At 43.2% G+C, this 20276-nt stretch overlaps 1 protein-coding gene across 4 annotated transcripts; it reads left to right on the top strand.

The window, feature by feature from the left end:
- The first annotated feature begins 629 nt into the window (after window positions 1-629).
- LOC123103978 (uncharacterized) lies at window positions 630-8846 on the top strand. Of its 4 annotated transcripts, none has more exons than XM_044525685.1 (11): window positions 630-1062; window positions 1279-1323; window positions 1521-1556; window positions 1685-1876; window positions 1965-2127; window positions 2237-2449; window positions 3315-3469; window positions 3556-3613; window positions 3710-3781; window positions 8347-8468; window positions 8561-8846. In XM_044525685.1, exons 1-6 carry the CDS (start codon window positions 728-730, stop codon window positions 2321-2323), a joined length of 858 nt encoding a protein of 285 aa, XP_044381620.1. In that variant the 5' UTR covers window positions 630-727; the 3' UTR covers window positions 2324-2449; window positions 3315-3469; window positions 3556-3613; window positions 3710-3781; window positions 8347-8468; window positions 8561-8846. The 4 variants fall into 4 exon arrangements, with proteins under 4 accessions (XP_044381620.1, XP_044381622.1, XP_044381621.1 ...); XM_044525687.1 differs by having other exon boundaries at window positions 3315-3474; XM_044525686.1 differs by lacking the exons at window positions 8347-8468; window positions 8561-8846 and adding an exon at window positions 4393-6913.
- Window positions 8847-20276: the final 11430 nt, after the last annotated feature.

The following is a 20276-nucleotide window of genomic DNA, read 5'->3' as shown; positions in this document are numbered from 1 at the left end:
CACGCCTGTCAGCGCGCGCACCCGCAGCTCCGGCGTCCGCATCGACGACAACGCCTCCCCCACCGGCCGCTTCGTCCTCGTCGAGCCCAAGCCGGAGCCCGGCCTCCCCGTGGAGTACGAGGAGATAGCCCGGCGTGGCTTCTCTGACGAGGACGCCCTGCGGTGGGCGCGGGACGACTACCTCTGCGACGAGATGGTCCGGCAGTGTCGGGCCCTAGAGGAGATCGCCGCCCGCAAGTGTGGGCGCGAGGACGAGCACGGCGTCGTGGTCCTCGACAGCGACGACGACGACGACGCCCCCGGACTGTCCAACCCGCCGCGCCAACCGGGGGAGGGATGCAACAGGGACGGCGGAGGCTTCGGCGGGGGCGGCGACGACGGCGGCGGCGGCGGCGGTGACTACACGCGGTTCTACAGCCTCCTCGGCATATAGAACCGCGTGGGCGGGCGGCGAGGTGGGCGGCGAGGAAGACAGCAGGGGTAGCCCGTGGTAGTTTTTCCTTTTTTTGTAAAATATGTTTAAATTTAAACGAACTCAAACGTATTTGCATTATGTTTGCGCCAAATTTAAACATTTTAAAAACCCGTGAGGAGCTGCGACTGGGGGCATCACGCCCCCAGTGTGCGGTTTAGCGCCGGTGCACCCAGGGGGCGATTTTTTGCCCCTCCTAAGGGCAACGACTGGAGATGCCCTAAATCTCCGTCTTCCTTCCCGCTGGTCAGTCCCATGGCCACCTCGCCTTCTTCCTCCACGTCGGTCGGCGGATCGCCTTTTTCCTCGTCCCCGCCGTTCAGTCGCACGGCCACCTCGCCTTCTACCTCCACGCTGGTCGGCGAATCGTCTTCCTCCCCGCCGGTCAAGTTAGTCGCCACTAAAGAAAATACGTCGGTTTTGACGGAAAAACCGAGGAGGAAGGGTCGACGAAATAGAAGAGACACTCCCACCGCCGTCATGTTCCCGCCGGGATCTGTTGAGGGCAGGCAGCAGCCACAAGAGAGGAGGTCATCCCTGCCGGTAAAGATCAGATATTCTAATACAAAGCAGAGGATGGCACTCTCCCTGTAAGATCTCGCTCTCAGTCCCTCATCACTTCCTGTTTCTGGTTAGTCGAAATCGAATTGTTTTCTCCGTGGACGGTGATTTGTAACTAAATTTCTGTCTGATTTCTCGCGGCAAGGTTTCAGGCCACATCACGCCATGATATATCTTTGGTTATTCGTCTCCTAAGGTTTTAAAAATTGTTATACCACTCATCAGGCTTGCTTGTTTCGCTTCAGGTCTCAGCCGGTGGATCAGGTCGGAGGCAGATTCTCTGCACTTGTGTATGCCCTACCTCTCTTTGGTCACCTGTTCTTACTTGTAATTCTAACGTACGCAGATATAGAAATGCATTTCAGTTGGCTTTACGCCTCCCTGGATTGCAAATCGCCGTTCAACTTGGCCGTGCCACCATGTTCAATCTCCTGAGATATACACAAATAGTTCTTATGTACTCATCTAGCTTGTTTCTCCGTTTCAGGGATTTGCCTGATGAGGAAAAGTCATCTTCCGATGAGTATGAAAAAAAGCTTTTGCTCTTTCGTTTTCTGTTTCTCCATCTGGTTGAAATCCATAGCGTGTTTATATCTTCTAGCATAGCGTGTCATCGTTCTTCTACTCATTGACCGAGCCTACCCACTGCAGGGGTTCAGAGACTTATGACACAGACCATGTTTTGGCCTGGAGAGATCCCGGTTTGCCTACACCAGTTTATGTCAGAATGGATAGTTCAGGAGTTTATTACACATATCCTACTCTGGGTGATAAGCCATTGCAGAGTCTTGAAGAAGTTGCAAGTGCTGTTGATTCCTATGCTCGTCCCAATAGCAATGCCATGTAATGTTCTGATCTCTCTCAAAACAAAATCGTTTACCTTCTCTGAAGAACGAACATCTATTAATCATATGCTCTGATCTGAAATTAGGTCTGATAAGGAGCTTTCAGAGAAGGACCGTGCTGTACGTGAACGTCTTTACTTTCCAGATGGCACCCCGAAGGTCTACACAAGGGCTAAAGTAGTGGAGAGGGAACGTGACATACTTCGGAGACTGGTTGAAGCTTTACTGGACAAGCGGAATGACGATGAGGTTCATTCTCTGCTCGCCTTCACTCTGTCCCACTACCAGGCTTGTGTTGTATTTTATTGTTACTGCTTTGTGCATGCAACATTAATGATCCAATCAATGCTTATTCTAGGATCGTGTGTATGAACTCGAAAAATTGTTCATTGGCAATCAATCTGCGAAGGTGTCGAATGGTACTATCATCTCAATATCACTGTGAAGACCAAAGAAGCTGCCAATGATGCGGGCAGCACCAGTCTATTCTTCGTTGAAGTCGCACGTGATTCGAATGATATCACAGGATATTATATCAACACTTTCTCCAGGGTTGACACTGACGGCCAGGGTAGTTTACACTCTTATCTCAAATTATGCATTTTTGGAATACTGTTTGAAATTATCTGTTAGATATAGATCACAACGATACACTAGGATGTTTTCTCTGCATTTTCTGTGGTGTTAACGCTGACGGCAAGGATAATTTACACCCGTATCTCAAATTAAACATTTTGGTACAGTGTTTGAAGTTAGCTTATATATATATATGTACGTGTAGTGGTAGTTACCACCACTTGCGTTTTGTATGTTGTATGTAGTATCTAACGAAACCGAGAGTATGTACGTGTAGTATGTAGTATATATAACAATGATTAGGTAGTATATATACTAATTTTTAGGCAGTATATACCTTGTTTTGAGTATGCTCTTTTTTACGTATAAATATGTACGAATTTCACAAATATAAAAAAAACTATGGGTTCATATGCAATTTTTTCATGTAACTTGCTTTGAAATATCTTAGATATATTATATGAACATATTTAAAATAATAAAATTGTATATATAGTACCACATGGTAGTATATGAGATATGTGGGGTAACTACCACCGGGTGGTAGGATGGATTTTCCCTATATATATATATATATATATATATATATATATATATATATATATATATATATAATATAATTGCAAATGTGTTTCTGGTTTATTGTGGAGCCTTTACTGTTGACCTGTTTGCCTGCCCATTGTGCCATCTTATACCATACATAGCTTTATGTCTGTAATATCACAATCCAACTGGTTCACGCACAGCCATTTGTAGGTGCTGCAATCATGCATTTTTGGCACTTATTCAACTATTCTCGCTGTATCTGAGCCAGGCTAGTCATCTGACACTTAAATGACAAATTCCATACCTGTCTTTAGATCGTGGAGCTACCTGCAATGGCTGTATAAACAATGAAAGTGATGGTATGAAGCACCCGCGTGCTGCTTCATTCAAAGGCGGCCACATGAACATCCGTTTCCCACTTGGTTTTGGTCCCTGTAATGAGAAGCAGTGGGCCGACTCCCGTCACAGTGTCTGGTGATTTATGTACTGGCTAGCGTTTTAATATCTTCAATGTGCTGCGCCAATGTTAACTATGTGTTTTATCCTCGGTTGCAGGAAGCTCAGTTTAAAGAAATGCTAAAAAAAGGAGAAAAGGATAAGAGACCATTTTGAGGTAATTTCATAATTGTGTGGTAAATAACCATTTTGTGGCAACTTGATTTTGAACCACTGGACTAATTATTTCTTTTGTGTTTATCATCTTCTGAAGTTCCTTGAAAATGCTGAACATCTGCGCCGCAAACATCTTAATTATCGACATGAATATCAAATAAATCTCCAGGTTCGAGTCCCAATCTCCTTCTATGTGTTAGTAGTTGTGTGTCTGTCAAGTTTTTTGTCCCATTCCCACGTGAATTTTTAGATGTTTAGAGGAAGAATCCTGAAAGCTCCTGGATGTTGGTAGTGTTACCAAACTGTTTTTTTAGTTCCGAGCCTGTTTTCTGGCGACCTGCTTGTGAGAAGAATAGGGCACTTGCCTCTGAACTGCTCAGTAGTTTGCTTGGGTTTGTATCCACCCTGAAACTTGATTGTTCTGAGGTCACTAAATCTGTTTGGTGTCCATTATTGGTGTTTGAAACTGGTCTGCTATCTGTTTTCCTTTGCTCTTTTAGTTGTGCCGTTGCATGTTTTTGTTTAGATGACTCCATATACTCGTTGACTGCTGAGGAAAGTAGTGTTGCTGATGTGATTTTGAAAATTGAACTACTGTGCAATCACGGTCCATAGTACTATATATTTCGCCACCAGCCACCTTTTTGAATGTCAGTCGTCTGCAGTTCTCTAGCTCTGTTGTCTTTTGGAGGCACTGCCTGTATGCGACATGGCCGTGAACTCATCTTGTATTCAAATTTTGTGTTTTTGACTAGTTCTTTGATTGCTGCTTTTTTAAAGTCGGATGAAGAATTTGCCTCTGATTCAGATGAAGAGTGAAGATGTCCCTGCCTATTATCACCTGTTTTCATTTATCAGTAGATTGAACTCAGTGGAGCTTTCGAGTATTTGAACTTGTTACCAAGTTAAACACCCGACTTAATCTTAGCTATTATGACGTTTGTGTGTAATGTCATATGTGAACAAGGCTGGAAGGCTTGTCCAATTTCTTTTGTGTTCTTTATTTACCCTGTCTGGAATAGTAGCTTATTTGCATACCACCACAAGCTGTTCAAGCATCGAGACGAAACCTTAGCTTTGGCCCTGTTTCTGTTTGCATAGATTGCCACGTCTCTCGTGCTCCCCCTCGCTGTGCTCTGGCTATCCTCGCCAGGACTGCAGTGCCATTGCACCATTGGGTGATAGCATTGTGCCTAGGTGGCGTGCACAGATGAGACCTTGTCGGTTCTGATGGTGATCCCATTACGTGTGGCTATCACTCCATAATGCGGGGCTGGTGACCTCGGCCAGATCAAGGTCTGACAACCTAGATAGTACATATATCATCTTGGTTAGTGCAGTGCCACTCCACCATCGCGAGAGACTTTGTTAGGCAGGTATCAACTTTCCTAGGTGTAGGATTATTGCAGTAAAAAGCCTTCATAAACTAGTTATTGCTTTTTCTTTTAATATCTGAAACACCATGCATTCCATTAGCTAGTGCCTGCTCGATGAAACATATACTAAGCTGGAACTTTGCTTCTCTGAAGAGAGCACCGATCGGCGCGCGATCCCACTGTGACGTCTCCATGGCTATCTTAACTGTTTGACAGCCAGTGGAAAAAATGACACGGCCCATACCAAAATTTTCAGCAAGATGAATAGCATGTACGAACGCTATAGTCTCCGCATGCAGGGCATCGGAAACATCTCTTAGTTGGCCTGCAGCAGCAAAAAGCACACCCCTAATTGTGGAGAGCAACTAGTTAACGAGCGCTCCGAAGGAAGGAGCGCTCCAAACGAGCGGTTCAGGAGCGCTTCGCACGTATCGCGCCCGGAGCGCTCCCGTGAGGGAAAACCAGCCAATGCCGTTGGTTTTCGGTTTTTCCTTTCCGGTTTGAGGTTTCATGCATTTTGCAGTTTAACCCTTCAACTACTTGAATTTTTTGTTTTTCCTTTCTGTGCGATAACAGACAGAAAATAGCGGCCAACCGCGTGGGCGGTTCCCTGTTTCCTTTTTGTTTTTCTTTTTGTTCCCATTATATTTTTGGGAAATGGAGTTTTATGAGGTAGTTACGGGCGGGGCTTCCAACACTATCAAATCTGACCTTTCGAGTAAGCAAAAACAGAAACTTTATCATACACACGCTTGGACGAGAAAACATGTTAACGCACGGTCGTGAAGAGTGCAGAGGCATGTGTGAATCTTGTCAATGCCAATGTGTGAATTCTCTATAGTCACGGGCGTATAGTAGGAGAGGCATGGGCTCTATCACTTTACTGACTTGGAGCATAGAGCAGCGTCACAGTGGTGTAGCTTCCTGTATCAGCTTCGAGGGGCAGCGTGTTGGTCCTGCAACGTGTTCTCCGTCGTGGTGGCACGCGGCGCCTCCGGCGCAGGGACCCTCCTACTCGTCTTCGACTCGTTAATTTTCATAAACATCTTGAAGGGGGACATAGGTCGGAATGTGTGTTGGTTGTGCAACGCGTTCTCCGTCGTGGTGGCACACGACACAGGGACCCTCCTGCTCACCTTCGGCTCGTTAATATCTCATAAACATCTTGAGGGGGGGAGGCACATAGGTCGGAGTGTGTGTTAGTCGGGGCAGCGCGTTTTTCACGCGTTTGGTTGGTTGCTGAAGTTCATGAGATGCTATAAGAAGTTGACACCTCAGGAGTAATTCTTTATGCAAGTCCTGTAGAAGGCACGGGTGTAGAAGGCACGGGCGTTACAGCCAAGCTACTTCGCCTGGAAAGGCATGGGTGTGAAACATTTACTGTCACATGTGCACAACACCTAGCCACGGTTGAGGCATGTGAGGTTTGAATTCTCAAGAGGCACAGGCATGTTGTCTTCAGAGGCATGGGCGAGTTGTCTCCAAAGGCATGGATAGGAATTCGTCTTGGGACACTACTAGGAAAATGCTTATAGGTAGACATTTAGCAGTAGCGTTGGTTAGAGACCCCACGCTACTGCTATTTAGCAGTAGCGCTAGACAACATCAGCGTTGCAAGCGTACGTTAGCAGTAGCGCGGGATTTCCCGGCCAGCGCACTTGTTGATGGGCCACGCTCTTGGCCCCTAGTTGCCGATTTAGCTATAACGTTGGGCCTCTTCCCCCGCGCTGCCGCTCAGCCCACCTCTGCTTTCTCCCGCGCCGGCCCGTGCGCCCCTTCCCTCTCACTCACTCACACTCACACGCTGACACTCACAGATCGAATCCCTCAATCCCCGATCCGGCCGCCGCCCTCGTGTCCTACTCCGGCCGCCCTTCCCCATGCGGGCCCTCTTCCCCCGTCGGCTGCCCTTCCCCGCACCGTCCCTCCTCCCTGCCGCCCGCCCCCCCGCATCGGCCATCCTCCCCCGTCGGTCGCCCCCTGCCCCCGCGCCGGCCCTCCTCCACCGAGAGGTACTCCTCCCTCCCTCCTCCTCCCTCCCTCCCTAGTTATAGTTATTAGAGAGTAGTTATTTTGAATCCTATATAGTTGAAAAAATGTAGGTTCTTAGAATAATGTAGGTTATGATCGAACCCTAGCTAGGACAGATTAGGTATGAACCTTAGTTAATTCGTATGAACCCTATGTTTTTAAATTTAGGACAGAAATTTAGCTAGGTTTTTAATAGGTGTAGTTAATATAATTTAGGTGTTTTAGGTGTAGTTAACAGAATTTTAGGTGTTTTAATTGTTTTACGTGCAGTTAACAGAATTTTAGGTGTTTTAGTTGTTTTAGGTGTAGTTAACAGAATTCTAGGTATTTTTCTAGTTAAAGCAATTGTTGTTATTTTTTTAGTTAAAGCAATTTTTTCTGTTATATGCAAATTTGCAGTGGACATGTCATATTTTGAGCATGTCACATTTTGGACATGTCATATTTTTTCGAGTGGCCTATGTTTTGCCAGAAATGTCGATTCGTTTACGTTCTGGCAAATTTCAGGCGCTCGATATGTCCTGCTTTTAGCAAAGGTCATGCCGAATTTTGCTAAGTCTTTATTAATTTTGTTTTCATAATTAAGCATTTTGTTCTCGACGTCGATGATGCCTATCTTGCATCCTCGTCGTCGACTCAGCGGAGGACTCCTGCTTGAGCCGAGGGGCCATGTCCGGGACTGGGCTCTGCCGCGCTGGTACTGGGTTGTGCTACCTTCTGGTGAGCGCAGTTTAGTGAGGAGCCAACCCGTTGTTGACTCGGAGCTTCTTTGGTGGCGGTCACGTGTGCCTGCATCGGTGCAGAGGCTTGAGTCCCCCGCGCAGGTGGTACAGCACCGTGTCACGGAGGAGGACGCGCACGTCCAGCGCTATATGGTTGCGTTGGCGGACGGCAGGTTCTCCAATACCTGGCAGATTCTTTGGGAATCTCACCGGAGCTATGATCCTGTGATGGTTCCTTCTCTTTGGGTGTTCACCGCGGCCTACTGAACCTAGAGGAGCTATTATTCGAGATGTATTAGTGATATTATATGATGATCTTTGCTACAAACTACTATATATATATATATTCAATGATGGATTATTAATTACCTATTAGTTATTTGCTTATTGAATGCTAAAGACGAGCGCGGTTTGTGCTACAGACTACTATATATGTATTCGATGATGGATTATATGATGACCTTCGCTACAAACTAGGTTCGATGATGATCTTAGCTACAAACTACTACAAACTACAAATTTTAGGTGTTTTAGTTGTTATATGATGATCTTTGCTACAAACTACTATATATATATTTGATGATGAATTATTAATTACCTATTAGGAAATGTCTGACGACGAAAGGGAATTCGCTATGTGTGAGTACTGCGAAGATGAGACAGGCCTCACTTGGTAGAAGGTCAACGCTTCAGCATCAAGCTCCAAGAGACCTTCGATGTTGAAACGGTACGCAACGACGACAAGAGTTTTTTTGTTATTTTTTGCACGACTTCTCTGCTTCTTCAACGTGTAATTTTCGTCTTTTATAATTCGACTAGCTTATCCCATGCCATGCAAGACGCTATGTCTCGGAGAAGATGGGTTTTGAAGATCATGAAAGCATGGAGACAAAGATAATTCAACTAAGGACCCATCATGGTTATGATTTTGCTGTAAATCTATACAATTATGTGAACTCATCGAATTTTGGTTGCTTGAATTGGGAAGCCCTTTGCAAGGCGTATGATTTTCATGAGGGTATGCTTCTCACCTTCGATCTTGGTGATCCTGACATCGACGAAAAGAATATGACCATTTGGGTCCTTGTTGACACGTTTCCAGTTCTACCGATGTGTGAGTTTCTCAAACATATTTATTAAGTGATTTATATTATTTATTTCAAAATATTTGACAGCTTATTTCCATTGACAACTTATTTTCATTGTTCAAAAAATGTACGGAAAATGGTAGACAGAACCTACTACTATAATGATGAAGCACAATTAACTTATAAGGAGAAAGATGGTCTTTCGCATTTTTTTACTAATCTTGAGAATTACAATAGCTATTATCAAACTTCTCCACATTATGGTCAATACGTGCCACTAGTGCACATGTTGAACTACGGTAATATCAATGAAGATAGGATGGTAAGATTTTCTACTATTACGACATCCATGCATCTTTTGCATAAATTCTTCAAAAACTAAACTACATTGCTAACTACAAAGTTATTACTATGTTTTTGAACAGAAAATCCCGATGGATTGTGTGCCTCATCTGATGTCGCCGAGAGGTCGCGTTGATGTTATGAGCTTACGGCCATCACGGCCAGGTCAGCCGCAGTATCCACATCACTCCTGTCCATACCAGATTTCTAAAAGCGAGGAAGCCATGATAATAAATGATTTCAAAAAATGTTTCGGCCATCGTAGAGAGCTACTTGGAAGTAACATTGTGCGTAGGCCAAGACTTGGAGACAGGATGATCTCCGTTCTTTATTATGGAGAGTCAATTTTCCTTAATGGAGAGTCAATGCCTATCTTGTTTTATGATATTTTACCTAAGAGAGGGTAGAGTAGGTCCTATGAAAGGAGTAGGTTGTAGATGGAATGTGTTATTATGTGCTACAATGTGTTAGAGTTGATGATGAGAAGGAGGAACTGTGATTATGACTAGTGACCAACTTGTTATATGATGTCTCATTGACGAACATTGTTTGGTGGTGATGACAAGTGGTAATGAATATGCTATTTAAACTGACTAGTTCATGATGAGTTGTTATTGTATAAAAGATATATCTGTTTAAACATGTACAGCGCCAAAATGCGAAAAAACATAAATTTTAGCAATGGCGCGGGCCAAAATATTACCAGCAGCGCTCATTTACCAGTAGCGCTTTCCAGTGTCGCGCTACTAGTACTGAACTTACCAATAGCACTGGCCTAAACAAGCGCTACTGTTACAAAATAGATGTAGCGTTGTAGTAGTAGCGCTGGCGCCCGCGCTACTGGTAGCTTAAAAACCAGTGTTACTGGTAAGGTTTTCCCTAGTAGTGGGAGTCACTGTTAAAAGAGGCACTGTTGTTCATAGTGTAGTGGTACTCTGATGATGTTCACCCAATTTGCAACGAGATTACATATAAATATGAGTTATTGTTAAATTGTTTTGTTACATTTGGATGGAATTAGCCTTGCTAGTTAAATCAAAAAATTTAGTCTTCATTCTTGCTGAAGATCTTGCTAATCTCATCACCCATTTCATTAGGTTTGATTTCATTCTTCTCGCCAAGTCAAAGAATGTACAGTGCCTCTTCCCTCTAGTCTTGCACTTCATCATGTGAAATTTGGCCGAGAAGAAAAATATATTCTTAAGAGTTGGTGCATAAAGGTGTATATATGCATCGTAAGTAAAAAAATATTCCAACTATATGAACTTTCTTTTTATATTTTTCCAACATATATAGGATGTAGCGGTGATCCTTCTTGAGTGGTATGAATATCTGCATACAAAATATTGGTGCTTAAATGACAATTTAATATAAAGGAACATGATAAAACACGTATTTTTGTTTTTGTTGTGGAGTAAAGGGATGTTATCATGTTTGCTATTGAGAGCTTATTCCGTTGATGTTCTTTGAGATACATGGGAACCAGTGGACTCTTTCTTCTTTGCAATGCAGTTCTAAATTTGCTAGGAGTAGTTTTGTGATTGTTTAAATTTGGTATGTGCTGCAAACAATAATTACGATAAAAAAGTTGTCAGAAGAAACAACTTGGTATCAATATAAATAACATGCATTGCAATATAAAAAATTTGTGCTTTTTAAAAAATTACCTCTGCAAAGTTTGAGCCTAATATTAGTCTATCACTCTCTTTTGCATCTAGTCTGCTTTCCCAGATATCTGCTATATCATCGAGCACTCTCTTTTCAATATGTTGTGGTTTGTTCATCTGTGCTGGTCTTGGACCAAATACTTCCTTCAGGCGGGCTCCAGTAAGATGCGTGCTTTCTCTTTCTCTACGTATGCGCTTAAATACAGTTTTGCTGCCATAGAAAAATAAAATAATTTCCGAGGTGAGAGTCAGTGAGAAACTGGACTTGATAATCTTTTTGTCCTCGGTCCAACTATTTTGAGGTGCAATTGAAAACAACTCACTTTTTGAATTCCTCCTGCGAGCTATGGCTCATGACTATTTGGAAGAGCTCGGAGGCCTCGTTTGTGTGTTGGAAGGAGTATTCATGTTTTGGGTATGGGTTGGTGCTTCGTCCTTTATTCCTTTTTACCGCATCTGTTTCTGTGAGAGGAAGCAGATATTGATGGCTGTTATTTTCATGCTAGATGGGTAACTAAAAATCAAATCATATTTCCATTCTAGATATGTAATATGTAAGCTTTTGTGATACTAAAGACATTGGTCAACCATGGGTAGGTCATTACCAAAAAGGCAACCAGAAAATAATTTCGTTACCTTTGCTGGTGGAAAAGAACTTCGAAGTTTTTGGTTTGAATTCTTTGATTCTTTCAGGTAGTTGCTCGCACTTTACTTGATTGATTTCACCAAATATGGCTGTAAATAGGAACTACGGTTTCCACTCGGCATCTACCTTGCTATGCTGCATTAAGGTCATTGGATATTTTTCATTTTTCTTTGTGGAAAAAATTGAAGAATCCAAGGAATGCTGCTTCTAAAATAATTTTTGTTTGTACTATTAACTTACATGGAAATCCCCATCGTCCTTTGTTAGATCAATGTCATTTCAGTATTTTACAAATTGGACCATGAAGTGTCCGCATTGCGTACAACACTATTTTGGCACACAAACTCTATTAGGTCTTTCTGCTATTCTTGACCAGTTCGGTCCACTGTTGGCTTCTAGTTTCGCTTCTCTGTAATGCTTCTTCATCAGTGCATACATCCTTTTAATATGTGATTACGGTTTGGTTTTGTTGTTGGATGTTGACGTTAAGAAAGGTAATGCAAGAATTAAAAAACCAAGGTTGAAAGCAAGTACCAGTTCTGTGTGATTTTTAAGGTGTTTTTTCATGCATTACCGTTTGTGTATATGTAATTCAATGAATCAAGTATGTCGATGGAGCTCGTGTACTTGTTCAGCACGTACACTGTGAAGTGATGAGCTGTGTTGTGAGGTATCATAATTTGCAGTGTTTGGAGATAGAGAGAGTTAAAGATCATTGTTGTCAGGAGAATTAAATCACATGTAAATGTGCAATCTTAGGAAGAATGAATTATGTTTGTATATTTCTATGAAGTCTTAATTCTTAACTTACCAGCTTTTTCTTTAAAAGTTCTTTCCCTCTTACAAGGGGTTCAAACTCTTTCAATGCTTCTTCCATATTGAATTCTCGTAGTCCTGCTTCTCCAGGATTAAGACCGAGCACAAACTGCGATAAAACATTTGTGTACTTTTAGTTAAAACATATAATCACTGAAATGATGCAAGTGTTTTTGTCCAAGTGGACTTCATATGTTTGCAAATTCTGTGGAGAGTATGGCTTTATCGCTTGTGTTGTATTGTCGTTGCTCCGTACATTCTTTGAACAATGCATTTGTCATGGAGCCCTCCATCTGTACATCTTCTTTTGTTAGCTGTTGCATTATGTTTTCTCCTGGAATCCAATCGGGTCTCTTTGAGCTCTTTTATACGTTTAGACTGCAAGCACAAAAGGTTTATACACTGGTCTGGTGGGTTTAAAAAGGAGCAACATTCTTTGTTTTTTGTTTCTAAAGCAGAAACTACTTACCGTGCGCATTCTTCCTGTTCTTCTTTGCTGAATAGATAATCATAAAGTGCCATGGCCTTGTCCATACAATTGAATTCTCCTAGCACAAATGTAGGAATCTTGATTTTTCCATGGAGCCTGGTTGATGGCTTCACCAACCTCTTCTTGATCGAGATTTTATTTACTGAGCTGTTCTCAGATGATTGAGCCGTTGAAGGTTCTGCTGATTCTTGCTGCAAGCTTGCCAAGTGCGGTGTGCCTTTTTTGTTGAATTCACGGTCTTCGTGCCGAATGCGTGCTGTTTTGATTTCATCGAATGTATGTCCCCACTCTATAAGTACATTGTATTGCTTTAGTTGGTCCGGGTCAAGGCTTAAAAGAAATTCATCAACTTCTTCATGCTTCTTCGTAGTTTTGGGGGATAAGAGGTCTAAAGAGACGGTGCTCGAGGTGCCTTGCTGATCGTTTATTAAGCCTATTTCTTTTTGACGAAGAACATGCTGTTTGTTCTGCTCGGAAAGCTGTCCTTGTCTAGTCAGTACGTCGTTGCTTCTGTTATTCTCTTTTAATGCAGTGCCTTTTTGATCTAGTTGTTCTGTGCTGGGGATACTGCTATTGATATTTTGCTCGTTAGTGGTGACCGTTACCTCTTCAACTTGGTGTGCTATCTTGTCGTCTGGGGGTGGTCGATCTGGTTCTATTTGTGGATCCTTTTGTTTGTGGTCTGTGCAAGTTTCTTTGATGACGGCGTGGCGGCTCACATGCATAAGCTCCTTGTGTTCACTACGTATCAATAACTTCTTGCTCTTGGCAGGTTCTCACGTGCATAAGATTTTCCTTTGGCTGGGGATTTGTCGGAAACTCTTCTAGTACGTTACATTCTGTCCGTTGCATTTCTTTGTCTCCCATATTGACTTCATATTTCAGCATATCTATTAGAATCAAAAAATAATTAGTAGTACCTGGTAGGCTGACAAAATTGTGAGGCTTTGTTTCTGAAAATTTCTCCAAATTTTTTACTTAATTTTTTCTAGAAAGACTAACCTGTTGTACACTTGATTTATGATAGTGCGGTTGCCTCTGTGTTGACTGATTAGTTGATATAGAATTTTTTCCTCAACTCTGGTATTTGTACTGCATCTAAGGCCACTGTTGTTCCATCTTGAGAGTAGTGCTTCACGTTCATGTACATATAGAATGCGTAGTCCATTCTGCATGTAGAGGAATGATTTGTTATTATCGACGGCCTCTGTGTTGAAAATACCTTCTATCATAGAGGAACGGTAGTAGTAAATGTTGCATTGAAAAAAAAGAAACAAGAGAATTGTTGGAGGAATGGTAGTAGTAAATGTTGCTGAAAAAAAGAAAGAAGAGAAATGTTGGAAGTTTTTACGTGTCTCCTCCCTGAAGTGGCACCTGCAGTTTGACCTTTTTGAAATGGTTGATACTTCTTTGTGAAAGCTGGAGGTCTATGCATATGTGCTTCCAGATTTTCATTAATTTGCTGGTTACAGTGTTGAAGAATTCTATTGTGCCTAGATATGCAGTTGAAGAGTCAAGGAGTTCAAAGCATTGTTTTTCCATGTTAATTGTAATGGTGAAGTAGTGACTGATAGTTTCATCTTTCTAAACCTGCATATCGAACATGGTAGAGGGAACTGCAAAACACAAAATAAAAAGAAAACATTCAGAAATCTTCTTAGATTTAGACATGATTTGTAGGTCATAAAAGAGAACTTTACATATCATACATAATTGGATTTTGTTTTTGTAATAGGTGATCTGCTTACTATGTCATAATCTTGAAGTTTTTCTTCTTCTTCTATGTTGAAAACTATTCTAAGCCTAGCAAGTAGTAGTAGTTTTTTATGATATGTGCTTGATCATTATTTTTGTAGCACATTGGATCTTCGTCACCTGCCTTTATTGAGTGCTGCTTGTTTTGTCATACATACACAAAGACAATTTATCAGTTCACTTATAGGCAAAGTTTATCTATTTATAAACTGATATTCATCATTTTAAACATGATCCTTTGTCGTGATATTTACTTATAGTGTTGCTTAATGATAGAATCTTTCTCCCTGTGCCATTGAGTTCATTTCTCATGATCGTTAGCATGGGCTCGATGGCTTTGCTGCTCACTGGGTTACTGATTTTGAAGCTTTCAGCGACATGACCTAGATTGACATCTAACCTATTTGCTGCAATGAAAAGCTGATCTCACATAGTATATTTAGAAAAATATCTTAGTTTACATAGAATACAGGTAAAATCATTGTATGTAAGAACGTGTTCTATGTTAGTTACATGAACTTACCTTTCTTTCTTTGTCCATGGCTTGCATACATCGTTGTACAGGTCTTTGATGGCTCTGTTTACGGCATCACTATGTTTGCCCCCTTTCTCCTTTGTGCCTGGGATGATTTTGATTTTAATGTAAATAATTTCAAGTCGGAAGATAGCAACTAAGTTTCTTTTTTCTTGCCTGTTTTGCTGCTAGAAGATATGCCTTATCCAGTGTTATTCCTTTCTTGTTCTCCTTTTGCTTCTGGCTGCATGTGATGTTGTCCTTTTTGCGTTGTACATTCGAAGCTGGATTCATCAGTACCCTTTTGTCCAGTTTCTACTGCATCCTCGTTTGAGTCGTCTGTGCTTTTCTTAGCGTGATGTTTTTGCTTGTCAAGCGTCGTGTCTTGCTGGTGGTCTTTTCCATCTTTTTTTCAGTCTCGTCCTGGTTGGCAGCAACCTCTTTGCCAGGAGAATCGCCGTCATATGACGGTGTAGGGTTTTCTTGGATAGTGTGTGATTCTTTCTCCGAAATATCATACCCATGTTTGTGCAGAACAATCTGAGTGTCTGCTTCATTGATTGTATCTATGTGGTTGCCTTTTTCAGGTTTCTGCGTTATCATGGAAAAAGCGTTAAATAATTTACTTTCCTACTTTATTTTAATTATAGCAAATGTGGCAGGAAAATAGTGAAACGTCTGGTGCGTGTTTTGAACTATGTGATTGTGAAGATGCATTCTTTAATTGAGACTCAGCTATAATTTTATAGAAAAAATTTATGCGATGTGGCATCCCGGCTCAGAGCAACCGGTTTACCTTGCATTGCCAGCCCAGAGATCTTGTCTTCTGGCAATACACACCATCTTGGTACAAAAGACAACCGCTTTATTGATGCTAGCGGAACATAGTTCATATTATAACAAGTTGCGAGGCCAAGCGGCACACACGGTACGGCTGAATAATATGTACATTATTTACTGAACACAAAGGGGCCTCAATCACGACAACTACTCGGCAGCGGAACAACGGCGTAGCGGAACTCCATAGCACAGGGACACCAATGTGGACACGATCTAGACTCGGACAACACCACGTTCCAACGAGTCTTTCCTGAAAGCTGGCATGACACGCCAAGTCAGTACATTAAATGTACTTGCAGGCTCGGGATGGTAGCCATGACATGGTCAACCCTTTTTTGGAGAGAGTACGTACTAAATAACTTTGATGTGTCCCGTCAACTCGCAGAATGATGAGAAGCTTGCTTACTACGCCTTCTCCCTTGCCAATGCATGCATGGTGTCTCTCAGCACGAGGAGAAACTTTTGCTTACAAGCGGTGGACGTGCAACAGTTTATTTGGTGTCAGATTGCAAGAAGTACTACTGTAGTACCACCATTATTGTTTGACTTTTGGAAGAGGCAAAGAGCCAAGCGCAAGGCTAGCCTTAGTGGGAGTAACATAAGTAGGAGTACCTCCTTTTTTTATTCTAGAAACAACCACACACGAATATTGGACGGTAGCAGCACATCAACTAAATCAAAAATCGAAACCTTCCCGCCCGGCGCCAGCTGAGCCTGCCGCTCCACATTGATGGCAAGTCAGGGAGACGCGACCTCTCACTGCTTCGGCCGTTGAAGCAGCGCGCCGACCGAGGGCACTGCCCGCTGCACGCCCGGCATTTCAGACTACACATACTTTGTGAGACAAAAGGTGGGGCCATTATTAATGATATAGTATTATACTAAAGGGACTAACTATTGTAAGCAGGCTCAGTATTAGGTTGGTTCTAGATGATGTGTCAACTTCATATAGCCGAATGTTTCCTATACTATTAACCATGCTCTAAGTATGGTGTGAGTCAGAAAATTTACTAAGTCATTAATTAATAATTAACAGACGCCTTAATTACTCAGCCATTTCTGATTCTTTTGGATAGTGGGGCTATTATTGACTTGGACGTGGGGTTTGGGCCAAAGGCCTACTATTATACTACTTGGTCTTACTCGCACGACCGACCTGACAGGCTCTACCCTAGCCGCCGCTGTATCATATGGTTTCGCACCATTCCAGATCTTAGCGCCGCCACGTAATTCTTCTACATCCCTCCTTCCAGTGTGCACCGTGAGAAGGGACATCAATCCACCGAACCTCGCCTTTCGTGATCCTGTACGTGAGAGGGGCGATCAGGTTTTTGGGGAGCACACTCATGTGACTGCTGCAAGCGACGACTTCCTCAACGACAGCCTTCTTCCCCGACCTGGGTAACCTCTTCATCAACGACATGAGTGACAACATCAACCACAGTGGTTCTGCTCCCGCTTTGGAATTGTCGTCATGATCTATTTACTATTGATCCGGACTGCATCTCATAGTAAATTGCTCATATATTCAACAATCCAACCCAAAAACCTGATTATAGGCAATTTACTCCGAGTGGTTTTGCTGTGCTTTTGAAGCCGCCTACTTTTAAGGGGGTGCAATATAAAAGGTGGCGCACAAGAGCAGTATATTGGTTTCAGATTATGTACTGCTATGACGCCACTAAGGGTAAGCCTGAGGGCGATCTTAATCCTACACAGCGGGAATCTTTTGAGAACATGGATACCCTCTTCAAAGCCACCCTGCTGAGTGGTCTTGATGGTTCCATTATGGATTCATATGTGTCGTTTGACAGCGTTAAAGACATGTCGGCTGCGCTCGAGGCCACATTTGGGGCCTCGGGTGCTGGCAATGAGTTGTACGTCATGGAGCAATTCCATGACTACAAGATGACTGATGAGCGCCCTGTTGTTCAGTAGACTCATGAGATACAATCACTCACTAAGAAACTTGAGTACTTCAAGTGTGTGTTGCCGGACAAATTTGTTACTGGGACCATCATTGCCAAGCTTCCACCTTCATGGAACAATTTTGGTACTTCTCTGAAAAACAAGAGACATGAGTTTTCCGTTTCGGATCTCATTAGCACTCTTCATTTTGAAGAGTAGGCGAGAGCAAAATACACACGTGCTTGGGTTACCGAGGGAGCTTCTAGGGCCCACATGGTACACGAGAAGAACTTCCAGCCCAACTAGCCCCAAAACAACAAGAACAAATCTCAGGGGAAAGGCAAGTTTGATGCAAAGAACAAGCCGTCACATTCTACCAACTTCAAGAAGAATTCTCATAACGGGAAGGGATACAAAACTCAATTTTGGTAGCACCGCACAAAACTTATATGGCTGCATCTACCTGTTGTCAGCTAACCTCATGGTGCTCCAGGTATTCCTACATTCGTAACTAGGTACAATCACCACCGCAAGATGAAATAAGCTTATTCATACATTGACTTGCTGATTGCAGTGCGGAACGATCCCGTCATGTGTGGAGTAGCAAACAAGCAGTGCAGCCGAAGGTGGAAATCAACCAAGGACTTATGAAATTATATATAATCTTCCTCAGGCAGGTCAATATCCCCTTCATCCAGATGATCATGTTTTGTCATGCCGAGCTATTGATATGTGCTACTGTTTTGCAACACCATTTAAGTATAGCTATTGTTTTCCTATCTTTTCAGATTCAGGACAATGAAGATGATTTCAGGGGAACTGCACAATATGGACTCATGTTGAGTCATCTCTATTGCCTCATGTGTTTGCTGCAAATGTGTCAGCATCAGTTGCAAGATGAGTCAGCTAGCTAGCTGTGGAGTTGCCAACATGCTCAAAGTGCTCGCAACATTGATAAGAAACAAGCATGCCCAGGAAATTAAGGAAATTAATGCGTGCGTAGGGAGGCCCTTTGCTCAGAGAAGCATCGAGCGATTTTCTTTATTTCTACACCTTCTCACAGCTCTGTATTGGTTATAGTATGGTGAATCATTGAGATGCATAAACATGTTGAACTTTTGTTCTTCTGAATGTTAGTATGCATACCGTATCTTCTGAAGCTTAGTTTAATGTAAATGTTGACTAGCCTGTGAACCTTCACAATCTAGTAAGTATATTGTAGGACTGTTATTTGACACCTCACTTTGCCGTGCTACGCGACCAGTGTGAGTGTCTGCATCCAGTACCGCATCCTCTAATTTGGTGGATGCCAAGTTGAAAAAGGTTACCGATGAGGAGCCATAAGCTGGAGGCGTCTCTTTTTTTTCTTTCGAATGGGCAATAAGCTGGAGAGTGTCTCAGGCTGCCTCTAGTGTTAAGGCCCTCCTGTACAAAACACGGGCAGCCGACTAGACCGATACAAAAGCCTATCCATCTTAAAGCCCATTTGTTTTTGTTTTTTGCAAGGAGAAGCCCATATTTTTTGAAGAGGGGGCGATCCCAGAAAAACCCTCCTTCCTCGCTTCCACTTATACTACAGCTCACTAGACTCTCCCGCTTCCATCGCCCCCCAATTCCCCCCGCTCCCCATCTTCCTCACTCGTCCAAAAAACCCCCGCTCACCTTCTTCCTCACTAGTATAGAAAACTCCTGCTCCTCTTCTTCCACTCCTATAGAAAACCCCAGCCCTCCTTCTTCCCCACTCGCACTGCCACTAGGCTCGTCTCTGGCTACTCTGCTCAAACCCATGAGCTCGGCGCGATGCCCACAAGGAAAATGGAGTCGTCTGGCCCTAGTGCCAAGAAGATGAGGCTCCCGCCAGCGGCGACGCCGGTTGTAGATCCCGCACCCGGCAGTGGGGGGAGAAGCGGCGAGCCCCCCTACCCAGATCTGAGGAACCGGTAGAATATCTGGTGGACCACATCAGTGATCTACCGGACGTCATCCTTGAGGAGATAATCTCGCTTCTCCCCACCAAGGATTGCTGCCGCACACAAGTCCTCTCAACTCGGTGGCACCCTCTATGGCACACCGCGCCCCTCAATCTCGACTGTCGTCAAATATCTGTCCTTCCTGATTTTGATCACCTCAAAGCTATCGTCTCCTCTCGCCAGCAGGGCCCCGTTCAACGCCTCTGCATCCTGACATGCTACCTGCTGTCCATACCTGGCACGGTGGATGCTTGGCTGACATCCCCTGAATTCGGAAAACTCCAGCAGTTTGAGTTCTACCATTACCACGAAAGTTTCATACCACGAACACGCCAAGAATTCGTGCCCACACCACCATTGTCCATCTCGCGGTTTTCCTCCTCTCTCCACACCACAACCTTCGCCCAGTGCCATCTACCAGACGATCTGGTACAAATGCTTCGACTCCCACTGCTAAAAAAACTTTCGCCTGTGGTGGTTTATCTGTCGGAGGCCTCAC

This window comes from Triticum aestivum, chromosome 5A, assembly GCF_018294505.1.
Source record: "Triticum aestivum cultivar Chinese Spring chromosome 5A, IWGSC CS RefSeq v2.1, whole genome shotgun sequence".
Lineage (NCBI taxonomy): Eukaryota > Viridiplantae > Streptophyta > Magnoliopsida > Poales > Poaceae > Triticum > Triticum aestivum.
This window is presented reverse-complemented; position numbering and strand designations above follow the sequence as displayed.

Bases quoted from the DNA above. Each gene is read 5' to 3' on its own strand.
- LOC123103978 (XM_044525685.1), top strand. From the start codon at position 728: ATGGCCACCTCGCCTTCTTCCTCCACGTCGGTCGGCGGATCGCCTTTT. The intron at 1,324-1,520 runs GTATGCCCTACC...TCTCCGTTTCAG, and splicing joins GGCAGATTCTCTGCACTTGT to GGATTTGCCTGATGAGGAAA. The intron at 1,877-1,964 runs GTAATGTTCTGA...ATCTGAAATTAG, and splicing joins CGTCCCAATAGCAATGCCAT to GTCTGATAAGGAGCTTTCAG.